This window comes from Anastrepha obliqua, chromosome 3 (genome assembly GCF_027943255.1).
Source record: "Anastrepha obliqua isolate idAnaObli1 chromosome 3, idAnaObli1_1.0, whole genome shotgun sequence".
Lineage (NCBI taxonomy): Eukaryota > Metazoa > Arthropoda > Insecta > Diptera > Tephritidae > Anastrepha > Anastrepha obliqua.
Genome location: NC_072894.1, coordinates 128018239 through 128043107, shown reverse-complemented (window position 1 = coordinate 128043107; position 24869 = coordinate 128018239). Strand labels below are relative to the sequence as shown.

Below are 24869 nucleotides of genomic sequence, written 5' to 3'. Positions count from 1 at the left end.
CTATGCTTGTTATAATGTTTACCAACAACCGGTTACAAAACTAGAATTTCAGTAAAAGTTGGTTATAATATTTCCAGCTAGACATACCCCCATAACCAAGACACCAGTTACCGACTGAAACAAGACACCGTCCAAGCTAGGAGGATTACCACATTGCCGTGAGTCGAACTTAGACCTCTAGCGAAAGCCAATCAGAACTTTTCAGGACCCTTAATATTTCAAGTTTGTTTACAATGAAAAATCATAGGGGGAAATAACCAATTACGTAACGATGTTTACTTCAGTCGGATAAATTTCTATTATTTCCGTTCAAGTAGAAAAGTCAAATGCCAGTTATGCGGTATTATTTCAGTAATATTTATTGTTTCTGTATTTGTTTTGCCTTTGATAACTTTAAGCGTACTTAGTAAAATCACGATTGGTGTTTTGATTCTTTAAAGGATCGTGTGTATGATCATCAACGTCTGTGCCTGAGGATGCCCCACTCTGGTGCTGGTTATTTTGTTGTTCAATCAACTGAAACATAATTTATTTAATACTATTCTTATCCAGTACGTTAAACGAAAAAATATAGGGTTATTCAATAGGTGCGCTTCAACTTTTTTCTGATAGGGAGGGCGAACGACGCAATATTTTTTTATTTTTCGCTTGTCATTTGTAAACTTCATTAGTATACATTTCATCATGGAACGGTACACACTTGAGCAACGATTGCAAATCGTGCAAATTTTTTATGAAAATAATCGTTCTGTTGCTGCTACTTTAAGAGCATTGCGGCCATTTTACGGTCCATTTAACAAGACGTCCCGTTTTGGGGTTATGTGAAGTCATTGGTCTACAGTAACAAGCCGGCGACGATTTGTGAGCTCAGAGCCAATATTGAACGCGAAATTGCTGGAATTTCGGCCGATTTATGCAAAAAAGTGGTCGAAAATTGGGTTCAACGATTGGACTTCGTAAAACGTGCACGCGGTGGTCATGCAAAAGAAATCGAATTTCATACTTAAATGTATATGTTCAAACTCGATAATAAAAAAAAAATTAGTTAAAAAAGTCAAACCGTTTGAGTTTTATTCAAAAAAGTTCAAAAGTTGAAGCGCTCTTACTGAAAAACCCTATATATAAGTATGTGTATATATCTCACCCTCGTACGCAGCCGTTTGATTATTCGTAAGCGCTCCAGCCAATTTGACGCATAGGGGTTTTTCTTTTGTAAGCTTTGATATACTTGGGAGGCAAGCTGCAGAGAAAAATATAAAATTTTCTGATTGTGTGCATTATTTTCGATTTAGTTTGAATAAATTTACATTCGCATGCAGTGCTAGCTGTCGAGCCAATAACGGTGCGCTGTGATCCGACACTATTTTTGGTTCAGGATGGCAGACAAATTTAGAAATCTCAGGACGCGCCTTCACATAAACCCGGTTACTATTTAGTTCTAGGGGTTCTACAATAACACAAGCGTAGTTGAAGTGACCCTGGAAAAGAGGATGGCAAATTGTCAGCATAAATTATTAGTCATATTTATTATATAATTCATACCGAAATCATATTTAGATTGTATTCCTCCCCACTTTCATTATAAACGATCTTTACAAAATCATTACCGATGTGCTTTTTCTTTTCAAAGCAATTAGGATCTTTCTGCAAATTTGTCGGCATCAGAGTAGCGACATGAAAAGTTACCTTTAAAAAATAAATACCAAAATGCAGATCGGTTAAAGATGCATAAAATAATCAAAGTAAAGCAAAAATTTATTGGACGTTGCTAGAAGATATAGACCTGCACAATATCATCTTTCCACACGTATGTGAATTTCCCATCTGCGCCACCTCTGTCCAAATTAACAAACAAATTTTTCTGCTCCGCTTCCTTCAGACTGACGAGAGTGCCGATATTGCTCAGAAACTCAATGTACCGCATACTTCCGTGCGAATTACGCAGAATTTCGACCACATTGTTGCATTGCCCTTGCCCTACATAGAGTACGCCGATTTTATGTGTCTCAAAGGGCGGCGCCAAGTCTAGCACGGTCAATACGTTTGTTTCTTCCGGTGGCACTTTAATGGGCACATCCGTAACCTGCATCTGACCCGTATGGTAAAGCTGCATGAATAGAAAACTTGGGTTCATACAGAGCTTAGCATTGACAGACGGTTTCGAGTTATTGTTGAAGCTCCGGAAATTGGAAGTAGCTGGCCGAGAACGACCATTCACCTCACGAACTACCGAAATGGTCTTAGAACGACCTCTCATCATGTCGCCATTACCATTTCCGTAATCACCTCCGCCACCCCCGAGATAAGAGGAGCCACTCGTGATATTTGCGTTGCCTCCACCACTGCTGCTCGATTTAGCGAGTCCCTGGTGAACTGTAGTAGGTGCGTTCGTGAAAGTGGCAATCTTCTGGACACCACCGCTGGGCTGTTTGTCAACTCGTGGTGATTGCGGTGATGGTGCAGCTGCTGGAGAGTGTGGTGGCTTTGCCGCAACTTTGTCTACAGCAACATTTAGTTTCAACGAGGAACCAGATGTAGACTGTTGTACCGGAGTGACAGGCACGCTGGCGCTTATACTAACATCGTCTGCTGAAAGCTGTTTCGGAGGCAGAGCCATAGTGGCAGTGTTACTAACTAACAGCAACTGTACAGCTGTAGTGGCAGGGTTTGCCGCAGATTTTGCAGCGGGCTTATCAGCAGTCCCGCCTGAAGATGCGTCTGTAGGTTCATTACCAGTTTGCGCCTGCGGAGGTGTGAATCCCGCTATTTCTTCTGGAATCGCTTCGCAACTGACACGCATATCTTTTGTATACTGAACGCTCTTTTTCTTTTGCTGCTGTTGCTGTTGGAGCTGCGTTTGCTGTTGTTGATGCACCTCCTCAAGGCCTTGAAGACTTGCAGAATATTTGCTGCCTTTTACCTTGGATGTATCGGCTGACAAAGGCATTGGCTTTGCGGTGAGGAAAGTCTGCCGCCAGCTGGAGCTCATTTCCGGGCTTGAATTGACACGTCGCACTGGATTTCGTGCGCGCGACAATCCATCTGTGAACTGCATCGTATCATCGTCCGCTTCCCCATCGCTTACGCTATCGGCGAGTGCTTCTTTGCCACCTGCGCGCTTGCTCGCAACGGGTTTTGGTATATCGATAGCAGCAGTGCTTAATGATGCTGCAGAAGGCGGCATTGTTGTTGACGATGAAATCTCCTCTTGTCGCTGAAGCGCACGTGCCTTAGTAAAAGCGCCAGTTTTGCACTCTTCTGACCCAGATAGTGCGCTTGAGTTGGGCTGCACTGATTCATCAATATCTGCTGCCCCTGTAGCTGCTACGGAAGCATTCGCAGCCCCAATTACAAGAGCTTTAGATGGTTGTTGTCCAAAATCCAACATCGCTACAGATTCCTGTTGCTGTTCTGGCACCAATGCCGAATGCACGAAATCAGGTCCAAACACACCGCCATGGGCTGTGGGTAGAAAAAGTGAGGTTATGTTGCTAAAGGGTAAATCCTGTCCGAAACAATCATTTGCTATGGGATTTTGAATGCGCGTAATCCAAGAAATATTGCCCGTAGGTCGACGTATCAAAACTTCTGCCCAGCCAGTGCAGGAACGGATACAGGTTTGCTGTTGAACCGGTTGCAATTGCGTCGGAGAAGCGCTTATACTCGTCGTCGATAGCGAATGGCCACCCAACAGGGAAGTGGTGCTGCCCGTAACGACGCCTGCACCACCTTCAGTGGGCTCTGGATTAGAGCCACGTCGCGATAGGACCTCGAGCGAGGCAGTAGAGCTGTTAGATATTTGTCGTTGAGTTGTGGCAGTGTTAGAATTCACCGCTGCCGAAGCAGATGAAGAGGACGAGGTGAGGTCAGTACTGCCAGCAGACTCGTTTCCACTACTGTACTGAAGACTGGCTTTAGTATAACGACGTTCGGTAGTTGAAGGAGCAGCTGAGGATTGTGTATTAGTAGTTTCCGGTGACAAAGGCGCTGTGCTACTCGAATCACTTTTACTTGTCATCAAACTACTGTTACTGAGAGGCAGTTTACCCATTTGGGAGCAACGATCACAAAGCCCATTGCGTATAGGCGCAGTTGGACAACCAGAAGTCGTGATTGTAACCAAATTATGACCAACAACCCATGTCTGTGAGAAGCCGTCTTTCAACAGGTATTCTACAGCGGGTAGGCTATAATGTAACAAAACAGAAATAAAGTTATACAAATGCTTTGCAATAATCGCGTAGTTGTTGGTGGTAAAAAGTTAAAAATAAAATTAGTTAGGCGTTTTTTAACATTATTTGTTGTTGTTGCTTAGTACTCTGCTGAGGACAGAGTTCTGAGTCAGTGCTATCATCGAGGTCATATAACGGCAGGCTAAAGAAACGTGAGGGTAAAGGGAGAGGCGTAGACATGTGAAGAGGTGACTCGAGTCGTACGGGGTCTGTACACATTTCGGGCACACGTTCAGAATGTCGGGCCCAATCGGGGTAAGGCTGCCCAACAGAAATTGTTGCTGAGTTTTACATTAGGCTCCTTAACCAGCGAGATGTTCGGGCGCTAACCCGTAGCTATTTTAAGTTAAGGGGTTACATGGGTTTAGTTGGTTCAAAAAATCGATTTATTTTTTTTTTTTTACTTATTAATTTCTACAACTTCTCAGGAATATTATCCTAAATTTTCAAGTCGATCCGAATAATAAATTCGTTGATACAGCCTTTGGAATGTGTGCACTCCAAGCCACTTTTATTGTTACTCAAAACCTTAAACGCGTTTTTCTCGGAACCGTGTTTTTAAAGTCGGTTGTCAAATGTTCTCGAAAATTACTCAACCGATTTTGATGAAATTTTAAACAGGTGTTCAAAATACAATTTACTCGTGCTTGAACGAAGGATTTTGTTTTTTTTTTTTCAATTACAACTATTTAAAAAACACAAAATGTCAAGCAAATTTGACCGAAATTTTCATTTTTTTGCAAAAATGTCTGCCAAAATTCCAATTTTTACTTTTTTTTCTTTCCTTCGTTCAAGCACGAGTTTATGGTCTTAACTAAAGCACTTTTTTTCATTTTTGATGAGCCTGTCAGGAGTTATGCTGATAACGCGGACGCACCTTTTTTTCGAGGGGTCACCGAAAATGACGTCACATTGGAGTAGTTTTAATTTTTTTTTTTTGAAAATTTCAGAAATTATTCTTTAAATATGTATCTAAAGCGTTTTTCAATAGGTGCGCTTCAACTTTTTTCCGATAGAGAGGGCGAACGACGCAATATTTTTTATTTTTCGCTTGTCATTTGTAAACTTCATTAGTATACATTTCATCATGGAACGCTACACACTTGAGCAACGCGTTAAAGTTATTCAGGCGTATTATAAAAACGGGCGTTCAAATCAAAATGCATATCGCGCACTTCATCTTCAGTGAGGACGCACATTTTCACCTCGGTGGATTCGTCAATAAGCAGAATTTCCGCATTTGGGCGAAAGATAATCCAAGAGAGATTGCCGAAAAACCAATGTACCCACAAAGAGTGACTGTTTGGTGCGGTTTACATGCCGGCGGCGTAATTGGCCCATATTTTTTCGTTGACGAGAGCGATCGCCACGTTACTGTGAATGGAAATCGATACCGCGACATGATAAACGATTATTTTTGGCCGCAATTGAATGGTATGGACTTAGACGGCATGTGGTTTCAACAGGACGGGGCCACAAGCCACACAGCACACGCTACAATTGATTTGTTGAAGAGTAAGTTCGATGAGCGCATTATTTCCAGAAATGGACCGATCGAATGGCCGCCGCGCTCGTGTGATTTGACGCCTCTAGACTATTTTCTTTGGGGTTATGTGAAGTCATTGGTCTACAGTAACAAGCCGGCGACGATTTGTGAGCTCAGAGCCAATATTGAACGCGAGATTGCTGGAATTTCGGCCGATTTATGCAAAAGAGTGGTCGAAAATTGGGTTCAACGATTGGACTTCGTAAAACGTGCACGCGGTGGTCATGCAAAAGAAATCGAGTTTCATACTTAAATGTATATGTTCAAACTCGATAATACAAAAAAATATTAGTTAAAAAAGTCAAACCGTTTGTGTCTTATTCAAAAAAAAAAGTTGAAGCGCTCTTACTGAAAAACGCTTTATAAGACAGAAAAAAGTTTAAATTAAATAAATAATTTTTTACATATATTAGAAAAAAAAAATATCGAAAATAGGCCTTTTTTTACCCGACGAAACCCATTTAACCACTTAATGGTGTACTGGCCTTGGTTGTTACAACAACAACAACACCAGCCAAGACAAGAATTACTTATACGTTCAATGTTTCTGCGTCGTGCTCTTGGAGACCGTCGAGGTCATTAGGTAAGTATCTTGCGATAGGCAATGACTTAACTTTTACAAAGGTGGATTCATCTGTTTAAAGAAGTGCACCAAAATAAAGTTAATTTGCACTGTCCAACGCAGCAGAGGTATTCTCTTTGTCCATGATTGGACTCAAGCCCAGTGATAGACGACAAATAGTAAAACAGGGTAAGATCGTGGAAACAACAGACGCCTGTCGCGTAAAACTCAACTCAGTTTGTTACGCAGAACTGATATTATGATAATATAAGCTTACCGCTTCGGTAACGCCGAACACGGCGAAAATGTATGCCTAGCCAGGAAGTCTATGCAAGTCTCCGCCAACTCTGCATGAAAGCTTTTTAAACTATCGTTGATTGGTGGTCGCATATCAGATCCATTTCGCACACTTGTATTCCGACTTCCACGCTCCGTCAAACTGGTGCTCCGTTTGCGATTCGAGGAGTCCTCGTTCAAACTATTAAGATCTTGACGCTGTATGCTATGCTTAAATTTATCAATGTCATCGTAAAGCATGCTAGCATTGGATTGAATTGACTGAAATCACAAAGCATTCAATTTAGTTGTAACTAGCGATTCACCTGCCAACACGTACCGATATTATGTAGGTGACAAAGTTCTTGCGCATTTCCAGTTTGCACTTTAGAAACCAACCAGCAATGACGTGATGAGCCAGCGACACGGTATAGTGGTCATATCGATTCGGCTTGGTATATGGCAAGGAAATGGCAAACACATACATATATTGGCGTGGTATGAAGTTCGTAAAATATTGGTTGGGCATACGGCTTAAAACTGCAAGCAAATAATAACGAAAAGAAATAAATTATTCACATCGCATGAGTCTACTAATTACATTACTTGATAAAAATTCCAAAACAGGTATAGCAACCGCAGTTGTATCGGACATCTTGCTCATCTGCAGCAAAATATCAGCCAAAGTTCGTGTCAATGTATCTGGCATTTCCAGGATCATAGTTGTTAATGTATTGATACAAACATTTGCGGTGCCGGAAAATATTCCGGAGCAAAGCGCCAGTATTAAAGTATTAATTTGATGTGAGGATAAACTCTGGTGGTATATAACCAAAGAAGCAATCGCGGGGAGAAATAATGCGTTCACTTCATCGCTGGTGGGAGTGCAGCTGAAGTGAAGTGTTTTGTTGACATCTTGAAAAATACGGAATAGTGACACTGCCAAAGCTTCAATGTCGTTGCCTTGGATGAGAGCTTTATTGCATAAGACTTTTGGTAGCTCCTTGATAACCAGTTGTAGGACTTCATAATCTACAGGCAATGCAATTAAAGTTATACAAATAATAAAGATTAGAGCATACAAAATGTCCCTTAGATAATACGTAAATGTATTTGAGCACGTTTTTACACTCACCGCGTTCTAAATCTAAGCATTTAACAATAATTTTACAGGCTTTGCGTATAGATATCGTTGTGAAATGTGAACTGGCCCCTATGTCATGTGATGTTAATGGATGTCGCGTATGTTGATGCCCTTGCGGAGGTAAACTCGAATCTATGCCCAAATAGGCACTAAACTTTATGGTCTCGCCATTGTCAGGATCTGGATAGCCAATATGATATGAAGCATTAGCACGGGCACGCAGGATCCACTTGAAAATCTATAACACATACCAAACTCCTAGAATTAGAGGAAATACCGGGAAAATCACTTAGTTACCTTGAAGCGTACAACGCGCGCATGCTCAAATACTTTTGCACGCTCGTAATGCTGCTCTAAGTGGCCGATCAATATATTAAAAATTTTGATGGCGTGATTTGACGGCAAACGATGTAGTTTAATAGCGAAAATCTCTATTAATCCATGCACTGCCGTTACTACATCCAATATATCAGATTCGCATTTAATCATTACTTCCCCAGTGCTAGGCTGCTGGTCGAATGGGCGATTAATAAGCTTCTCTAATATGTCCAGCAACTCGCCGCACCGTTTGGTGTCACAGTGGCGTGCAAAGCCAACCAAGGCGTTTGCAACAGCCACGCGTATTTCCAAATCAGCTTCATGTGCAATTTGTGAAAAATGAGGAATAACGACGCGATCAAGTATCTCCTCTTCGTAACTGAACCGATTTAAATCCATAATGCGTACTAAAGATTGAATTGCCTTAAGGCGCACATTCGTGTTAGGCATTTTATAGAAACGACAAACAAAATCGTTAAGTACTTGCAACCATTGCGGCCGAGTGGCAGTTACTTTTGCCGAACGATACTCAATAAGTTTGAGCACAGATGCCTCTGTGCGGTTTTCCGAAACGCGTTCGATTAAATCATAGATGCGATTGATGTTTGCAAGTATCGGTACTTTATCATCGTACAGAAGTTTTTCAATGCAATCGATGTTTTCATGGAAATTGATTTGCAAATTGTGCAGACGATCTTTGTTTATATTTATACGCTCTATAAAAAGAAGATTATTACATTTCTTGAAATGCTTTATTGTAATAAGTTTCCCACCATAATACTCAATATTGTCCACAATTGCACTCAGTGTATCGCAAATGCAATCCCATATAATTTCCGGCAATTCCGACTTGTAGTAATTGATGACACGTCGCACGCTAAGTATAACTTCAAAGGTCACAATTACTTGCCTGCTATCCAGTGCCTACAGAATGAGTATATTTTGTATGCCCTCAAAAGCCACAGGTGTCATATAGAAATATTGGAAATATGTACTTACATGTAGGAAACTGGTGAGGACAGTAGACGCGTAAAACATTGGTGACACTTGAAAAACAACATTCGATCCGAAGATGTTCATATTGAGATGAAAGACTGCTCCACGCAGCAACTGTTGGTCTGCATAAAGGCTGCGATCGTTAAGGATATTGCACATCATTTTCATGGAATGATAGCCCAGCTGTGTTCCCAGCAGATTTTTCATGATCTAAACGAAAATAAGATGGCTATACAAATATTTACTCGTAATCGTTGATAATTATGTGCTTAATTTTTGTAATTCAACGAAGGTCGGGATTCTCCAAACTATTACGTGAATGCTAAAAAAATCTCAATTGGCCATATCTATGAAAATATGGCTAAATGATTTGCCTCGACATACACAAATATATACATAGACGCTATAAAATTTGTGACCAAGATTTTTAAAGCAGAAATATCTCAATAAGATGCAATAAAGCAGTTATGAAAATGCTCTCAACGTCGAAGTCACCAACTGGGATAGGTGGAAGTGAGCAAACGAGATAAGCAAATCATACGAAAACCTTAAATTCAAATTCTAAAAGCAACGCAAATCTGCAAGATAAAACTATTATGGACAAAACGAAGATCGAAAGCATTCAGTGTGCTCCTAATATTTTGAAAACCATGTTCCTCTGCAAAATAAGTCAAGCATACCCTGCTGTTGCAATACTGTTTGGCTCGGAAGCTGTTGGATGTTACAGAGAAACTAACTGATAAAATGTGTTGCCATTAAATACGCGTAATACCGATTCACTCGTGGCATAAAAGCAACGGTAAAAATTGCAGAGGTTCAGAGAAATACGTCCAATGACTATGGGTGGAAAAAGCAAAATTATCAAATGGTATCGATACTATTGACGAATTATTTATTAATGCACACAAGCTCTTTATAATGGCAGTGTCTCTAATAATCGTAAGCTCGCTGATCAGTGTAAGCCAAATTTGCGGACTAAAGCTAGTTGACCCAAGGAAACCGCAAGTGAGTAAAATAAGAAGGAATAAACCCCAGTTTCACATAGATATGTATACACATAGATGTTCACGTTCGAAGAAAAAAGTATGACCATCCTTCGTATGTTGTTTCAGTCCCGAAGTGATATCAATCCTTGCAATACGAGATCTGTCTGGGCCCTTGTTCCAAATTTAGAGGACTGCCACAATGATTCCAGGTCAAAATCCCGAAAACACATGCCCGAATGGACATTCACCCGAAACCCAATCACCCGAAAATAATTTACCCGAATAAATTTGCCCGAATACGAATACCCGAATCTTATTAATTTTCCCGAAAAATGCCCGAAAAATGCCCGAAAAAATAAAAATAAATTTTATATAAAAATGTTAATAAATAATTAAAATTCAAAATTTTGTAAACAAGTTTTAATTATACTTTGTACTTGTGCTGGAGGGCATTCCGGATGATCTTCCGCGACTCGTTTTAAATTAACCTTCACTAATTCCGCTTTCGCTGTATCCTGATTGGGCGGATGTTCATGAGGAGATTTTTTAGGGCCTTTTAAAACTATTAACTCAGAAACTGTCTGCAATGTAATTGCCCGCGCTTTGCATTCTTTTCTTCGAACCAATTGACAGTCCCAATAGAATTGATTATTTTTCGACGGTTTGGATCTGACATAAATGTATCCTCCGATTATTAATTTTTTTCCGACAAGTTGTCCCACTTCCTCAATTTCTTCCATTTTTATGAATAATTAAGAACGAATGACTGACTGATGAATTTGACACAAGAATTTTGACAACATTTGTTATGAATAAATAAAGGAATAGCACTCTTTTGTTCTTTTCTTGCATGTACTTCAAGTGTATACTAATTCTTAATTATTTTAAATTTTTTTTTCTTTTCGGGTAAAAGGATTCGGGCAAATGGGTTCGGGCGAAGACGTTCGGGCAAAAAAATTCGGGAAACTGTCAATTCGGGGAAATATACATTCGGGCGTGTGGATTCGGGCGGGTGTTTTCGGGCGTTTGGGCGTAAACGGCCACAATTTCTATCTTTGCATTATTGGAATAGCGGAGAGACTTACATGTGCTGCCTATTTCTACTTCAATACAAAGGAAAAGTGTTGTAAAATTGGCGGAGTGCCAATCGGATGTTTCCACATCTGAGTGCAAATCACAAAGCGTTTGTCGCATCAGCGACAACTGCAATGCCTTCGGGATTTGTGAAAATGGTAAATATGTGAAGCAAAATTACACGACAGACGATATTTCAATGAACGCGTCGCCAGTTATCTTCCGGATTTGAAAGGTATTTGTCTAATAGCTCCTTCTATGACCTCGAAAGAAAGAATCGGTCATGCAAGAAGTAAGCATCCAGTTTGGCAATAAAACTGCCATTTTTCAGTCAGCTGCAGATGAATAAGTTATATCTTTGTTTGTGTTTGAATGGGCAAGTATTCACTAGACGTTGTTCAAATGGGTCTTATTATCGCAGTTTTGTCAGTGGATCGAAGCAGACACTAGAAACACAACCTTGGCATAATTACGTCCTGAATATTGTAGCAGGTTAAACTCCTACTTATCCAGAATTGACCCTGACATACCAAACATATTTTCAGCCTTTTCACATGCCCCACCAAACCCACTCACCTAACGCACTTCCTCTGGACCCAACCTGTCGAAACAGCAAGTTTCCTGGGGATACCTTTAGATGAGTTAGACGAAAACGTCCCGTGATTTACACTACACTGACAGGGTTTAGTATTGCTGCTACAACAACAGCAACAACACATTTCTGGTGCTGAGGAAAGTAAAATTGGCTGCATAACAGACCAAAACACTAATTAAATAATTCGAAATTAATGGGAACTTAGCAGAAAGTTCAAATTCGAATCTTAAATGAATCATCTTCATATATGTATACAATTCTTATTTCAATTAAAAATATACATAATGGCAAAGCATAAAAAGTTGGTAGCTGAACCCATGAAAATGATACACAGGTTTTCTAAAATTATATATATTTGATAGACACATACTACAAAAATTATATTTGAAATGCTCCTAAACAATTAGTGCCACATATTGTCTATATATAATTTCTGATGACTATTTGCTACTATCTTTTACTATTCCGAATAACTTTTTCTGTTACACCACCTATTAGCTTGAAAGACGTCCAAGCCTAAGTGAATGGAGGCAAATAATTTCATATTAGCCAAGTCGCGGTACTGGTGGATATTGCTCAGTATTAGTTTTTTTTTCATTTGTTAAGGCTTTAAAATACTTATGTACCCGATAACTCAATTAAAGATCTGAGAGCAGCAATTACAATACTAATCCTTAGCAAAATATTAGGTATGTATAGCTAGAAAATGCTCACCTTCCATGATGCCGGGCAGTACGGCGAATGATTGACAGTACGGCACAATGTAACAACGCATTGCGCCAATGGTTCACTTGGGAATATCGTGTAGCACATAACCATTTCAAGAATTGTTAGACACTGCAGACCAATATCATCTTCTTCAACAGTACAACTCAAATGGCAGGCATTTCTAAAAACAAAAAACACAAAGCAAAAAATTTCGCACAAATAACAAAAATTTCATCAATGATACATACTGTACAATGCCAACGACAATATCCTTGTCCAAAAGAGAGGCGTTAAATTTTATTATGTTGCCCAAAATATCTAAATAAGGCCGAAGTAACCGAGCTTCAGTTATTGCTGGAATCCATTGCAGCATAAATTTACCAATCTGTTGGAAATATATATATTTTTTTGTATTATTTGGAATTTGTATTATTTAGTTACTTGTATATTTTATGCTTACCTTTTCTTCAAAATTTTGAATATCTTTGCCATTGTCAGTTAAGGCATCGAGGAGTTCAAGACGATGTTTCAGGTCTTCTGGAACTTCATGATTTTGAATAACAAGAAAAAAATGCTGGCGCAACAAATTCAAATTTTTATATTGGCTTTGTATCAGTTTTCTGTAAAACGTAAGCGCTATTTGCCGGCATTCCGCTGGCTTGTTTGGTATAATTAAGTCCTTTGTAAGTGTCCAAAGCTCCGATATGGAAGCCTATAAACCAATACCGATTAGAAAATGAAAAAACTAGAAAATGGGAAAATGTTACCTCTTCTAATTTCATATTGTGCAATTGCAGCTCAGACAACGTCTTGCAACGCTGTGCCGTAGTTTGTTCCGGCCGTAACTCGCGTTCGATTTCTGGACGCAGGGAACGTTCGCTGGCCCCTCCTAGAAAGCGATATTTAGCGAGTAATTAAATAAATTATACATTCCAGGTTTGATAAATAAAAAAGATACCTGGAACGCCCTTTGCGTTCTTCATGAAGAACTTAAACTTCGACTTCGAAATTTCTTTATCTTTCGTATTCATCTTTCTTTACTTAATTGTTGCCTATTCGCAGCTACTTTTGCAGTTAACAAAATATGCACACTATTAGTAAATTTTCAAGATTTTCACGACGGATCAACGACAACCACCCAAAAATACAAACAAATTCACCAATATCAAACATATGACGAACAAATGACAGAAGCACATCAGCTGTGATTTGTTTACACTTAAGACTTTTAGAGTTCACCGCCGATAAGGGTTATAACACACCGCCATCCAATCAAAACATTCACTTGCCTAGAGCTCAATTAGTGTATATTTAATTTACGTAACTTCCCGAACTTAATAGTTTTAAAAACCTGTACTATGGAAAGCTGTGTTAGTGTTAATTGTTTTACTTGGTCAAATAAGTTGAGAGCCTAGGCCAGTCCACTCAAGGTAAGTTCGCTATTGTAGCTGTTTTGATTTCTTTCTTGAATATTTGAACAACGAAATTGCAAAAGCAAAATACTTGTAATGTTGCTATTGCTCTAGCGAAGTGACCTCTTATTAATTTGCCTCGTTGAGAGCCTATACCTTCGATTTTATAGTGCTTAAAAATAAAAGAGTGTAAAAATTATGTTTGAAAATCAAAACACAGATATAAAGAAGTATCAAACAAAATATTGAGGTGTTGAGTAAACGTTGCCAATATCTGAAGCTAAATGAGGTTAAGTAAAGTGAAGTCTGTACAAACTGAACTTTTAGATCCAATTACATATGCCGTATCTAGGGGGATATACTGAAAGTGGTTTTGCTAGAGCAACAAAAACATTTTCATGTATTTCGTTTTCGCAATTTGATAAATTTACTTTCAAACAAGACAGTAACAAAGATGCAGCATTCCCATGGCAGCCGGTTCTACGTACCGGAATGACTCGGGTTTTTCCTGACCAAGGGCTGCGCCCCAGTATACTAGCCCTGTCTAGTGAAACGCATATCACCCCGCCCCTTACGTCACAGGAGCAAACTCTCGCAGCAATCCTGCTCCAAATGCTTCTCCTCAGGGCTGGGATCGAATCGAACCCTGGCCCAGAAGTATTCTACTGCTGCGTCTGCCACAAACGGCTTCACCCGAACTCCACCTCGATTAGGTGTAACAAGTGCAACGGGTGGAGCCACCTTAAGACCTGCTCAGGTCTTAAGTCACATAGGGAGTGGTCCACACGGTATGTGGCCACGTGTTGCTCCCGCCAGCAGGCGTCTGATGCCTTCACGGCTACTACCCCCCCTGATAGGCCGGCACTACCAACCGCCACCACTACCCACACCTCCACGGTGAGGAGCCTATCGGAGCAACACAACTCCCCTTCTACCCCTCCCCTTACTTCCTGCTCCAACCCCAGTGCGGGGACAAACCAGCAGCTCCTGGTCCCCCGCACAGTCTGTTCCGTGTGTCAGACCGTAATACCTCGGAATCTGGTATCAGTCCAATGCAATTCTTGCAATGGCTGGTTCCATTTTCGGAGATGTTCCGGGCTGCGCACCACCCGTGAGTGGACAACTGCCTACGCTGCCCCCTGGTGCAGAGCTCTGCACCCACTACCGCCCCGGAGGCGCGGCCGCCCACCACCATCAGGCCGCAACAACCACAGTGGATTGCGCAGCAGGTCCAACGTAGACAACCCCACGCGTTCCTCACCCCCCGAATCACACAGACATCACCGAGAAGCTTCAAGTTTCTCCAATTTAACTGCAACGGACTTACGAGTAAGGTCGACAAGATAGTTGATTTTATGAGCCGGCACAGTATTAAAATAGCTGCGGTCCAAGAAACAAAGCTGCACGCTAGGTCATCTCTGATCACCAGGGATGGCTATAACGTGCACAGACACGAACGCGAGCGAGACAATGGTGCTGGCCTAGCGTTTATAGTCCACCTCACTGTGCAGTATCGTCTCATCGATGAAGGAATCGACCGCAGGGACAGCACCTTAGAATGTGAAGGCATAGCTGTCCGGTCAGGCGATTCCGAGCTCGAAATATTTAACATATATATACCCCCTGTCACCTGCTGCCCGGCAGGATATCACCCTGATATAGGTGCGCTCATCAGAGGTGAAAACCGATTGGTTGTAGGTGACTTAAATGCGCATCACGATCTTTGGCATTCAAGCCTGCCAAATAATCGTAGGGGACAGCAACTGGCAGAGCAGATAGACGACTTGACATTCAGCACAGCGAACGACGACGCGCCCACCAGGGTAGTGGGCAATTGCAGCAGCTCGCCTGACCTAACAATAGCTAGCGCGGGTCTGCTAAATAGCATTACGTGGCGACCTATGCTTTCGCTATCGCCTAGACTACGCTATGCTCAATTTGGAGATCCGGCAACTGGTAAATCAGCATAAGCGGACTAAATGGGTTGAGCACCTGAAGACCTGCAACCTCACCTCTGGGGTGAGTAAGCTCTGGTCCACCGTTAGGTCCCTGTCAAACCCGACGAAGCACAACGACAAGGTGGCTATCACCTTCAACGGTTGCACTTCGTCGGACCCGAAGAGATGCGCGAGCTATTTTAGCCGGCTTTTCATACTGCATCCTCCGGGCGACAGAACCAAACGTCGTGCTACCAGAAGGCTGCACAAACTGACGAACGACAGTGCGCCACTTACTTTCTCCGGTGATGCGGTTCAGCGGGCCATCAACAAATCGAAATCATCGAAAACCATTGGCCCTGACGGATTAAAAGCGCTGATGCTGAAGCATCTGGGACCCTGGGAGTAGGATTCCTCACAAGGGTCTTCAATCTGTCCCTGGCCACTCTCATCATGCCTGAAAAGTGGAAAGCAGGGAGAGTGGTCCCACTACTGAAACCTGGGAAACCCGCCAACCAAGGGGAATCCTATCGTCCGATAACTCTCCTTTCCCCAGTAGTGAAGGCACTTGAAGTCCTCCTACTCCCACTCTTCACGAAACACCTGGCTCCAGCCCCACATCAGTACGGCTTTCAACGAGTGCATAGCACCACCACTGCGCTTACCGCCATAAACGCCCAAATAAACTGCGGGCTGAACCAAAACCGCCCCTGCGAGAGGACTGTCCTAGTAGCGTTGGACCTGAAGAAGGCTTTCGATACAGTCAGCCATTCCACGCTACTAGATGATATTTATCAGTCGACACTCCCATCAGGGCTGAAGAGGTGGTCCGCAAACTATCTGTGATATTTCGAGATCAAACTTCAAAGCAGAGAAAGATTAAGCAAGGTGTACCGCAGGGTGGTGTCCTTTCTCCCTTGCTGTTCAATTTCTACATCTCGAAGCTCCCCCAACCACCAGCGGGAGTTTCCCTGATCCCATACGCTGACGACTGCACTATAATGGCGTCGGGCAATGACATCGATGGCCTGTGTTCCAAAGTGAACAACTACCTCACCGACCTTTCTCGCTTTTTCACTGCGAGGAATCTCCAACTTTCCCCCACCAAGTCCACGGCGACCCTCTTTACCACCTGGACAAAGGAGGTCAAGCTGTCCCTTAAGGCAAAAGTCGATGATACACCAATTCCGACGGTAAATAACCCCAAAATTTTGGGTGTCACCTTTGACAGCTTGCTCTCCTTCTCTGCGCACACAACCGCAATTGCCATTAAAGTCCAAAATCGCAACAAGGTCCTCAAATCGCTGGCCGGCAGCACTTGGGGCAAAGACAAAGAACTGTTGCTTTCGACATTTAAGGCAATTGGCCGGCCGGTTCTAAACTACGCTGTGCCTGTTTGGTCGCCTGGAACTAGTGATTCGCAGTGGACAAAGCTACAGACTTGTCAAAATACCGCCATTCGGACAGCGACCGGGTGCCTTCTGATGTCACCCATCCAACACCTACATAACGAGGCACAAATGCTCCCAGTAGTGGAGCACAACAAACTGCTCAGCAAGCAGTTCCTGCTTGGATGTTACCGCAGGTTTCACCCCTGCAGACACCTGCTTGAGCCTGAGCCGCCTCCCAGGCACGTCAGGAGACACCTCCTAGACTACGCTGACGAAATCCAGGGCAAAACTGACCGCAACCTACTGGACCGGACAGTATTTAGACAGTCAATAAACGACATTCACCGGGAGACCGTTACCACCTTCATGAACTCCCGCCCTGTGAATGCCGTAATCGGAGTCCAACCACCACCTATTGCAGACGAAGAGCTCCAGCTTCCCCGTGAGACGCGTGTAGCACTGGCACAATTACGTTCTGGATAGTGTAGCAGGTTAAACTCCTACATATCCAGAATCGACCCCGACATACCAAACACATGTCCGGCATGTGAAGGTACCCCGCACGACACTAACCACCTCTTCACATGCCTCCTTAAACCAACTCATCTAACCCCCCTCTCCCTCTGGACCCAACCTGTCGAAACAGCATGTTTCCTGGGCCTACCCCTAGATGAGCTAGACGAAGACGACCGATGATATGCCTACACTGACAGGGCTACCTATGCTGTTAAAACAACAACAACAACAACAAAGATGCAGGACATTCAACGCACAACCCCAAGGAAAAAACATATCAGCTGTTCTATTGAAGTCACCGTGAGTGGATTTGCCTTTCACGGTTGCTTTCGGAAATTCGACTTCTTTTGACATCGAAAATCAGTCCAACCATAATTGCATAATTGTGTTCTTTAATACTTTCATTTTCGATTGATGGAAAAACTATATTCGAATTTCATGGGCGTATTTGGTGTTCTGTATTTCGAATTATCGCAAATCCTCGCTAGAATAAATCTGACGAGGTATTGTCGGAATTGGTATGTTTTTGTTCATTCGCCTTTAATTTAGAATTGTCAGTGAAACAGAATGACGGAAAATTGTTTTTGAGTTGTGAATGCACAGTAATTTTGTTATCTCTCTCACTCATTCACCCTTGGGAATGAGTACTAATGGTGGTGCCATTCTGAAAAACAATTACTTTACATTTCGCGACTTTGACAATTCTAACGCCAGATCCCATGCCAATAAAATTCGGAAAGCGTTCTTCTATTCTTTTACCTTGACAGTTCTAATTTCAAAAAGTTTGTTATTGATCGAGTGCAACCGCCTTGAATAGATGCGCCTTGATATTATCGTTCATGATCCAAACACCCAAAAAGGGTGTAGTGCCAATTATTTATTTATTTTTTATTTTTTGATCCAAGGAATGTGGCAAGGCCAGAGTAACTCTCCATTCAGAATACAACTCTGTCTGAAAAAAGCCGATTTGTATTTTACGGAAAATTTTTTGAGGTAGATCCTTTTGTTTGCAAATAATTTTTGAAATTGTGGTGCGGAAGTTGTCAGATATTAGCTGTGGAAATCTCCGACTTTATTAGAAGAGAATCTCAATAATTAGAAAGTGGCAGAATCGTCACTTGTATTTTTTCACGACTTCACTTGGTTTTCATTTTGTGCATATTCAGCGACTTTGCTGTTGGTTTTTGCATTTGATTGTCACCGAGTAACGGAGCACCCCAAAAAGCGGCAGTCGCAAGTTGCACGAAGTTGACGAACAAGGGGTGTAAAAGGAACAGAATTAATCAAATAAATCAACGAATTTTACATCGTCCAGGTATGGCAAAAATACCATTTCAATAAATTTGCTGGAGATTAATTTCGTACTTTTCATGGCATATGGTTTTGTTTCAATTTGTGCAAAAGCCGTAGTCCTTGTACCACTTTCCAGAGTGTGAGCATGTAATTTGAAATTGATAATTTCCCGCAGAATCATGGCGAAATACATTTAAAATGGATAGTTTGAAAAATAATTAAGAAAAACCAGCAGTGCTCTACTAATATTTCGTCGGTTGTGCGAAAAGGTTATTAAATGCAATGAGATCAATATAAATGCATATCAGATGACAGAAAATTTGAAGAACAATCATGAAGCATCATATGTATATATTACTTAATAAGAGATGAAAAGTAGTCTATTTCTGAATATGTCGAAGTACATCTCAAGAAGAGAGTAACCAATACAAATATTTGCACATAAATAAACACCTTTCAGCCCAAATACTTATATGTACATATTCAATTACACTCACTTTTAAATACGTAATGGAAGCATTATATATTATGTACATAAATTAATAACTAAATAATCTACATAGTATGTAACTGTTGTTTTTTGAGTTGAATAAATGTTATATTTCTTCTAATAATATTTAACCTCATATATGTAATTTTGTCTAGACATGTAAGATTTTCCCCAATATATTGTACCTTTTTTTATTTTTTGATTTAGTACACGACTTTTAGTAAATTTCAATAAAATAGCAGCTATTGTTATGCTATTTTTGATAAAATATAAATTGTTTCTTTTTGCAGCAATTTCGTTCTCGTAAAACTATCATGAGTACTGCAGAAGAAACCAGTCAACCGACAACGCCCCAAGATTCATCTGATTCACAAGATCAGGTAATCTCATTTTGAAGATATTTTTTATGGAATAGCTTTTTACATAAACTCATTTGGTTGTTTGTTTCCAATAGGCAAATCCACGAGAGTTAGAGAAAATCGAGGAGGAAAAATTGAAATCGAAGTATCCATCAGGGTTACGCGGGCCTGGCGGTCATTCAGCTTTTCTGCAAAAGCGTCTACAGAAAGGCGTATGTATAACTTACGTATTATGCTCAACTAGAAAAAGTAAACAATTGTATAACAATTTTAGCAAAAATTCTTCGATTCTGGTGATTATCAAATGGCAAAACAGAAGGGTGGCGGTGTAAAGCAAGTTTTTGCGAACAAGGTAGCCACGGGCGAAGCAATACCTACACCGGAAACAGTGCCTGCGCGTAAAACATCGATAATACAACCTTGTAATAAGTTCCAAACGACGAGTTAAATGAATTAATAACTTGGTTATAGTGCTCAACATTGCAGAAAATTTATTAATTTGTTTCATCAGCACTATTATATTATACTTTTAATATTACTATATTCTCAACTGTCCTTTCCGAAACTATAATGGTTATGAGTAGTATAGAGAGAATCAAACCAATTCTTATAATTCATTGTCTACGATTGAAACTTCACTTATGTAAACTCATTACTTTTTGCATATCGTATCTGTTGATTGCGCCCAATGGATAAGAGTTAAATAAAAACTAAGTTCTTTAATTTTGGCGCAATTCTATTTTTTTAACACACATATTTGAATTGTATCTGGTTTTAAGTAATATTCAAATATCGGCTACTAAAAGCGATCATTATGTTTATATCGAATGCAATTTTCGCGCCATTCATTAGTCAATGTGCACATCTAAAATTCACTTTACTTAAAAATGTATTCTTGGACGTCATTATTTAAAACAAGAATATATTTAAATAAATTCCAAATAGGTTTGCTTCCGGGCACCATCCTTGTTATTGAATGCTGTAAGATATTAAGGTGGAATAACGACTAAAATGTAATAAATGAATTTCGAAGTAAACGATTTCCTTTTGGCTGGTTCGGAGGTTTTTGCGTTTTAAACTAACATAATAAACAGAGTTAGATCGTCGAAATAACAGTCCTTGGTCGTCTGAAATCCCACCCCTTCCACTACGTAAAATCAGCTGCTATAGGAATAACTCCAGCGTGTCGAAAACTAGTTTAGGAAGCTGCAGAGTTGTCAAAACACCACGCTAGCGACACTCAGGAGATGCACTCTGTTAAGGAACGTAATATGCTGAGTGAGCAGTTTCCTTGGGGGTTGCTACACAGGGGTCAGGGTTGACCCGCTGAAATCGGGGTACATCGTAGACACATTAGGAGTCTTCTCCGTAACTCGAAGACAACAATTACAGGTATGCACCTTCTATGGCAAGGCTTAGTAATGCCGCTACGACAACAACAATAACAACCTTCAAAGTGGCTATTTCTATTCTTAGTAAAAGAGCCCAAACCATTCTCAAGTTAACCTAATATACAATTAAGGCGTATCTTAAGAGGTACCGTAAATTGTTTTTGCCCGTATAGTTTTAAAGCCAATGGTCATCTTATCCATGCTATGATTTGGCAGCACTGTCGCCTTTGAATTTGTGCACACGAAAGAGAAAAATGTAATTTGTTCATTGCAGATTAGTCACAGAAGTGCTTTTCCTCTATTTTGTATAAAATCAATATTAGTTTATTTTATCATTATCATTAATAAAAGCGGTATCACTTTCAATTATTTCATATAAGCGATACTGCATAAAATAAGGATAATAAAGAATGCAGGTGAGTTTAGCAAATTCTGTAAAAAAAAATCATATCCATATACGGGTAAATTCTAAAAATATCTCTTCAATCCATTCACTTAAATAAGCTGTTTTTTAATTATTTTCTTCTCTATAGGACCCTAATGAAGATACTGAATGGAATGATGTACTCCGTGCTAAAGGTATTCTGCCACCAAAGCAGAAGGAAGCTGAAATCACAGAGGATCAAATACAAGCTATGTTGGACGACGCCATAAATAGACGCACTGATCTAAAAGTGGGAGAAGATGGTCATTCCAAGCCAATCGACGACATGACATTGGATGAATTAGATGAATTGGAGGATTCAGAAGACGAAGAAGTGCTGGAACAATACCGTGAACGACGTATTGCAGAAATGAGAGCGTTTGCTGAAAAAGCTAAATTTGGGATGGTGCGAGAGATATCGGGTCAAGACTATGTAAGCGAGGTGACAAAAGCGGGAGAAGGTATTTGGGTGGTGTTACATCTCTATGCCAACGGCGTCCCACTCTGCGCTCTCATACACCACCACATGCAACAGTTGGCAAGTCGCTTCCCACAAACGAAGTTTTTGCGTTCCATTGCAACTACGTGCATACCAAATTTTCCGGAAAAAAATTTGCCAACAATATTCATTTATCACGAAGGCCAGTTGAAGAAGCAATACATCGGTCCCTTAGAATTGCGCGGCGAGAAACTCACGCTTAATGAGTTGGAGTTTTTATTGGGAGCAGTCGGTGCGATTCCCACAGAAATAAAAGAAGATCCACGGCCGCAAATTCGAGACAAATTGCTTGCTGATTTAGAAAGCCAAAATATTGATTTCTACTAAAGGAACAGTGCTATACTGTTTGTACTCTTTGCACTAATTGTAGATTAAATAAAATATTTTATATTTATAGTAAAAGCGTTATTAATTAAGTGTTTTACAATAAAAAAAAATCTAATTATTTTCTTGAAGACTCGGTTTTCGTAGTACTTTTCGGTTTAATTCGAAAAACGGAGGTATCGATAATATTGTATGGGTGTTCCGGGGCAGGATCTACTGGGCGTCCGCGACGTGGCTCATAGTCCTCCAGCAGATGTGGCGCTAACAGCATAAATAATTGCTAATAGCAACGTAAAGAGAGACAAAGGAAATTAAACATTTTCAAACGACATTTATTACCTCTGTCCACGAGGGTAATCCAATGTTGGAGAAACACAGTTCCCAATATGGTAGACCCAAATGGGCAATTGCCATGCGCAAGTATTCGCTGAACGTATCGGCCAGGAATATCCACTTCTTTGCATTCAATTCATATAGATAGAATTTCGGATTGTTAACATTACTTGACTCGTAGAGCATACACACTTTAGCGACGTTATTGACGCTATTGAGTTCGAAGATTTTGGTTTTTGTTGTTATAATAGGCAACGTATTTCCCCAACGGTCTTTTCCTGGTGCCAAAGGTACAGCGTTAGTGCTAGCTCCTCCAATTGTTGCAGCACTTGAATTTGTCACGCATCCATTTTTACTGGCAAACGCCGATTCTCCAATGGCTGTTGCCGCGCCATCTTCTGCGCCTGCTTCGCTTGTTGTACAACCAACAGCTGGCGTTATAACTCTGGAACTAGAGGCAGTTGGGGCAGTTGAGTCTGAATTAGTGGATGACTCAACATTCTCACGCAAAAGAGAAATTTGCTGAAGGTTCGGGATATGAATATACCCTACACGGCGCAAATCGTCAGCTAACGGATGGTAAATTTAATATTGGATCAAAACAAATTATTTAAAAGTCATACGTGCGTACTGATAGCTCCATTGTATTAGGAATCCATCTGTGGACAAGTAAAATTTTTTCATATCTTCCGGTAAATATACGGTGTGACGTTGCTCCCAATTAACAACCTGCGCTTTTTCGCATGGGTTTCGAGGCACACAGCAGACATCGCACACGCGCGGTATTTTGGCTTTAGTTATAAATATGCGTACATATGTATATGTAAGTACATGTACATTTTGGAATAAATCAAACAAATAAATGATGGGCTGCGTTTTAAGATTTTTTACTTAGACTTACCAAGTGTCCGCATTAGGCCCAATGTCAAGTGGTCGTAGAATATATCCTCTGGGATAGGTTTCTTTGCCATTTTTAATTTAACAAAAATATGTTTGAAGAAAATATCTGAGAATATTGATCAGTGTAAAAATATGAAAATATGAAAATAGTCCTGTCAAGTCGCTAGGTTACTGCTGCTTAGTTATAAATGCACGTTTATGGTATCAGTGAAGGGGTAACTCAAAGAGTGAATATGAAAAATGTAACACAATTGAAAGAAATTCATATAATAGTTCTTAGAGTTCGCCACTTATTTTTCTAATATCTCCTCTGATTCTAATTTCTCATCTGTATACTCTTCTAACAAGAAATCTATTCTCTCCCATAGTTACTTACCTCCTCCCTTATCACATTCAGCCAAATATCTCGACTCTGATTTGTCTTCAATTGAACTCCATCTTGCCCTGTCTTCTGTGAAAGGTAAAACTCCTGGCTTAGATAAAATTTCCTATCCCATCATCAAACACCTACTCCCTCTTCTCCTCAATAGACTCCTTAAACATTACAACAATATTTTTCAAACCTCCATCATCCCTCAAGTCTGGAAAACCAGCGCTATCATTCCAATTTTAAAACCGGGCAAATCTCCCTGCGAAGTTACCAGCTAGCGTCCTATTTCTCTTCTTCCTTGCCTAGGTAAACTCTTAGAAAAAATTGTTGCTACAAGGCTTTCCTGGTTCCTCCAATTTAATAAGCTTATTCACTCTAATCAGGTTGCTTTTAAAAAAGGCCAAAGCACAATCGATGCTCTTTTGTACCTTGACCACTTCATTTGTGATGCTCTATCTAACAAAAACCACGTTTCCCTTCTCTCGCTTGATTTTGAAAAGGCTTTTGACCGTGTTGGTATACACGTAGTTCTAAGACAATTAATTAAATGGAAGGTAGGACCCCGGGTTTTTAATTTCGTAAAATCTTTCCTTTATAAACGTAAAATCAAAGTTCTTATTTCTGATACATCTTCTTCCACACTTCCCTTAGATAACGGAACTCCTCAGGGATCTCCGTTATCAGTTATTTTGTTCACCATAGCATTCGACGAAATTAGTTCTATTTTATCAAATTTTCCTAATATATGTCACCAGCTATATCCTATTTTCCAAATCTTCCGACCTGAATTCCA

At 40.5% G+C, this 24869-nt stretch overlaps 4 protein-coding genes across 8 annotated transcripts; 2 read left to right on the top strand and 2 right to left on the bottom strand.

The window, feature by feature from the left end:
- Positions 1-333: 333 nt before the first annotated feature.
- Positions 334-13607, bottom strand: LOC129240740 (tuberin). The gene is made up of 17 exons (XM_054876712.1): positions 13396-13607; positions 13205-13326; positions 12898-13149; positions 12686-12822; positions 12444-12618; positions 9078-9284; positions 8852-9002; positions 8058-8794; positions 7752-7998; positions 7223-7648; positions 6957-7156; positions 6618-6898; positions 1784-4187; positions 1543-1686; positions 1308-1478; positions 1145-1240; positions 334-516 (listed from the first exon to the last, which is right to left on the bottom strand). Exons 1-17 carry the CDS (start codon positions 13466-13468, stop codon positions 394-396), a joined length of 5946 nt encoding a protein of 1981 aa, XP_054732687.1. The 5' UTR covers positions 13469-13607; the 3' UTR covers positions 334-393.
- A 5028-nt stretch (positions 13608-18635) lies between these two features.
- LOC129241024 (alpha-endosulfine) lies at positions 18636-20558 on the top strand. Of its 4 annotated transcripts, none has more exons than XM_054877147.1 (5): positions 18636-19008; positions 19162-19255; positions 19767-19856; positions 19931-20047; positions 20110-20558. In XM_054877147.1, exons 3-5 carry the CDS (start codon positions 19791-19793, stop codon positions 20281-20283), a joined length of 357 nt encoding a protein of 118 aa, XP_054733122.1. In that variant the 5' UTR covers positions 18636-19008; positions 19162-19255; positions 19767-19790; the 3' UTR covers positions 20284-20558. The 4 variants fall into 4 exon arrangements, with proteins under 4 accessions (XP_054733122.1, XP_054733121.1, XP_054733120.1 ...); XM_054877146.1 differs by having other exon boundaries at positions 19098-19255; XM_054877145.1 differs by lacking the exon at positions 19162-19255.
- A 912-nt stretch (positions 20559-21470) lies between these two features.
- On the top strand, positions 21471-22551 carry LOC129241023 (viral IAP-associated factor homolog). Its single transcript, XM_054877143.1, has 2 exons — positions 21471-21642; positions 21760-22551. The coding sequence occupies exons 1-2, from the start codon at positions 21637-21639 to the stop codon at positions 22474-22476; spliced, it is 723 nt and encodes a 240-aa protein (XP_054733118.1). The 5' UTR covers positions 21471-21636; the 3' UTR covers positions 22477-22551.
- On the bottom strand, positions 22508-23888 carry LOC129241022 (tubulin polyglutamylase complex subunit 2). 2 transcript variants are annotated; one of them, XM_054877141.1, is made up of 4 exons: positions 23708-23888; positions 23430-23597; positions 22813-23375; positions 22508-22753 (listed from the first exon to the last, which is right to left on the bottom strand). In XM_054877141.1, the coding sequence occupies exons 1-4, from the start codon at positions 23775-23777 to the stop codon at positions 22592-22594; spliced, it is 963 nt and encodes a 320-aa protein (XP_054733116.1). In that variant the 5' UTR covers positions 23778-23888; the 3' UTR covers positions 22508-22591. The 2 variants fall into 2 exon arrangements, with proteins under 2 accessions (XP_054733116.1, XP_054733117.1); XM_054877142.1 differs by having other exon boundaries at positions 22604-22734.
- Positions 23889-24869: the final 981 nt, after the last annotated feature.